Consider the following 1,998-nt stretch of genomic DNA (forward strand, 5'->3'; position numbering starts at 1 on the left):
AACAAACTACAGTTGTTAAACAAACTGCGGTTGTTAAACAAACTACAGTTGTTAAACAAACTACAGTTGTTAAACAAACTACAGTTGTTAAACAAACTACGGTTGTTAAACAAACTACAGTTGTTAAACAAACTACGGTTGTTAAACAAACTGCGGTTGTTAAACAATCTACGGTTGTTAAACAAACTACGGTTGTTAAAGCTCCTCTCTGTGAGACCTGCAGCAGGAAGGAGGAGGAAGTGATCATGTGACACAAGAACAACATGTCGTGGAGGGAGGAGGACATTTTGATGATTTATTCTCTCTTTACGTCTTTTAAAACAACATATTTCTTCATTTATTTTCACAATATTCTGAATAAATGACCTATAAAAATAAAATAAATTGTTTACCTGCCCCGGGCAGTGGGGCAGTAGGATTTGTTGAACCCTGCCTATAGGGACAATTTAATTTTACTAATGAACCAAACACACACATCTCTGGTGTGTGACAGGAAACCAGAGGAGCCAGAGAAAACCCACACCTGCACGGGGAGAAAATGTAAAGTCCACAACCACACCATGTGACCAGAGTCAGCAGGACAGAAAAACTAGTGTTTAGTTATGTGAGGACATGTGATCTGTCTCATGTTGTACTGTCAGGACACAGGGACACTTTTAATAAACACATTTATATAAAAGTTATAAGCCCTCTGACAACAGCTGAACTACGAGGATCACCACCACAGGATGACCTTTATATTATGTGTAAATAAATTAATTTTAAGGCTTTTGTTGACAGGTCTTTGGCTTACTTGGTGACTGGATCAGTCTTCTTTATGGTCTGTTGGCTCATTACTGGTCGGATGACTGAAACACAAATTCATTTGTTCTGTTAGAAGGTTTTTTATGTGACAAAATAAACAACAACGGTTCTGTTAAAGAAGAGGAGTGTATTACAGAAAAGGCTGTGTGATGAGAAGTTCTTTTAAAAAGACAAAGCCATTGTAAGGGTAGCAAAATGTGGAATAAATAAGACTTTAAATGTTTAACTTGTTTAAAAATTAATTTAATAATTAATGGGGTTGTGAATTAATTTTTAAACAAGTCAATTTGAGATGAGGCGGAGGAGGACAGGCGCGTTCTACTTTTTTAAAATGAGTAGGAAATGTGCGTTTCTTCACATCAACTATTTAATAAATATTTCTCTCATCAGTTTCTCTGTGTTTACAGTCATTTATTAAAGACGTGTAAAGGTGGAAATGTCTCAGCCTCATGCGCCGCTGCAGCACACGTGCGCACACACCAACACACCTTTGCGAGTGGCAGACTCATTTTTACAGCCCACTACTTATTTAGACAGTTTTCTCACTCATTCTCCATTTAATGTATAACTTCCCTGCATCTAAAACTCATGTCTGATCCCACAGAGAGGACAATCTGAGGAGAACCTCACACCATTTACATCTATTTTACAGATTTAAATGGAGGCGTGTCAGGGGAGGAGTCTCAGTTCCACCTTCGTTGGGATGTATAAAGGAAGGGTGCACAGGAACCTGTGTGCGCACAGTTTTATACATCTGAATAAAACTGTGCGCATGCAGGAACCTCTGTGCGCATAGTTTTATACATCTGTATAAAACTGTGCGCACAGAGGTTCCTGCGTGCTGTGCGCACAGTAGGAACCAGTAAAACTGTGCACACGCAGGAACCTGGTGCGCACAGTTTTATACATCTGAATATAACTGTGTGCACTCAGGAACCTCTGTGCGCACAGTTTTATTCAGATGTATAAAACTGTGCACACAGAGGTTCCTGCGTGCGCACAGTTTTATACATCTGAATATAACTGTGTGCACGCAGGAACCTGGTGCGCACAGTTTTATTCAGATGCATGAAACTGTGCGCACGCAGGAACCTGGGGGTGGGTCAGCTGCGAGGAAAAAGTAACTTATTTCTAGCAGCAGAACATGTTGGAAGATGGCTGTTTGATGTTATTTATTGTTTTTTAAATCATCCT

The 1,998-nt window shown here is 39.5% G+C and overlaps 1 protein-coding gene across 1 annotated transcript in view; it reads right to left on the reverse strand.

The window, feature by feature from the left end:
- hyls1 (HYLS1 centriolar and ciliogenesis associated) overlaps positions 1-1,998 on the reverse strand; it is a gene marked incomplete in the record, with an annotated part of 28,602 nt that overhangs the window by 5,264 nt on the left and 21,340 nt on the right. Inside the window, 1 exon segment of the mRNA XM_014001790.1 lies at positions 794-848. Within this exon segment, the coding sequence (XP_013857244.1) occupies positions 794-848 (55 nt within the window).

This window comes from Austrofundulus limnaeus, unplaced genomic scaffold (assembly GCF_001266775.1).
Source record: "Austrofundulus limnaeus strain Quisiro unplaced genomic scaffold, Austrofundulus_limnaeus-1.0 Scaffold10, whole genome shotgun sequence".
In the NCBI taxonomy this organism is placed as follows: domain Eukaryota; kingdom Metazoa; phylum Chordata; class Actinopteri; order Cyprinodontiformes; family Rivulidae; genus Austrofundulus; species Austrofundulus limnaeus.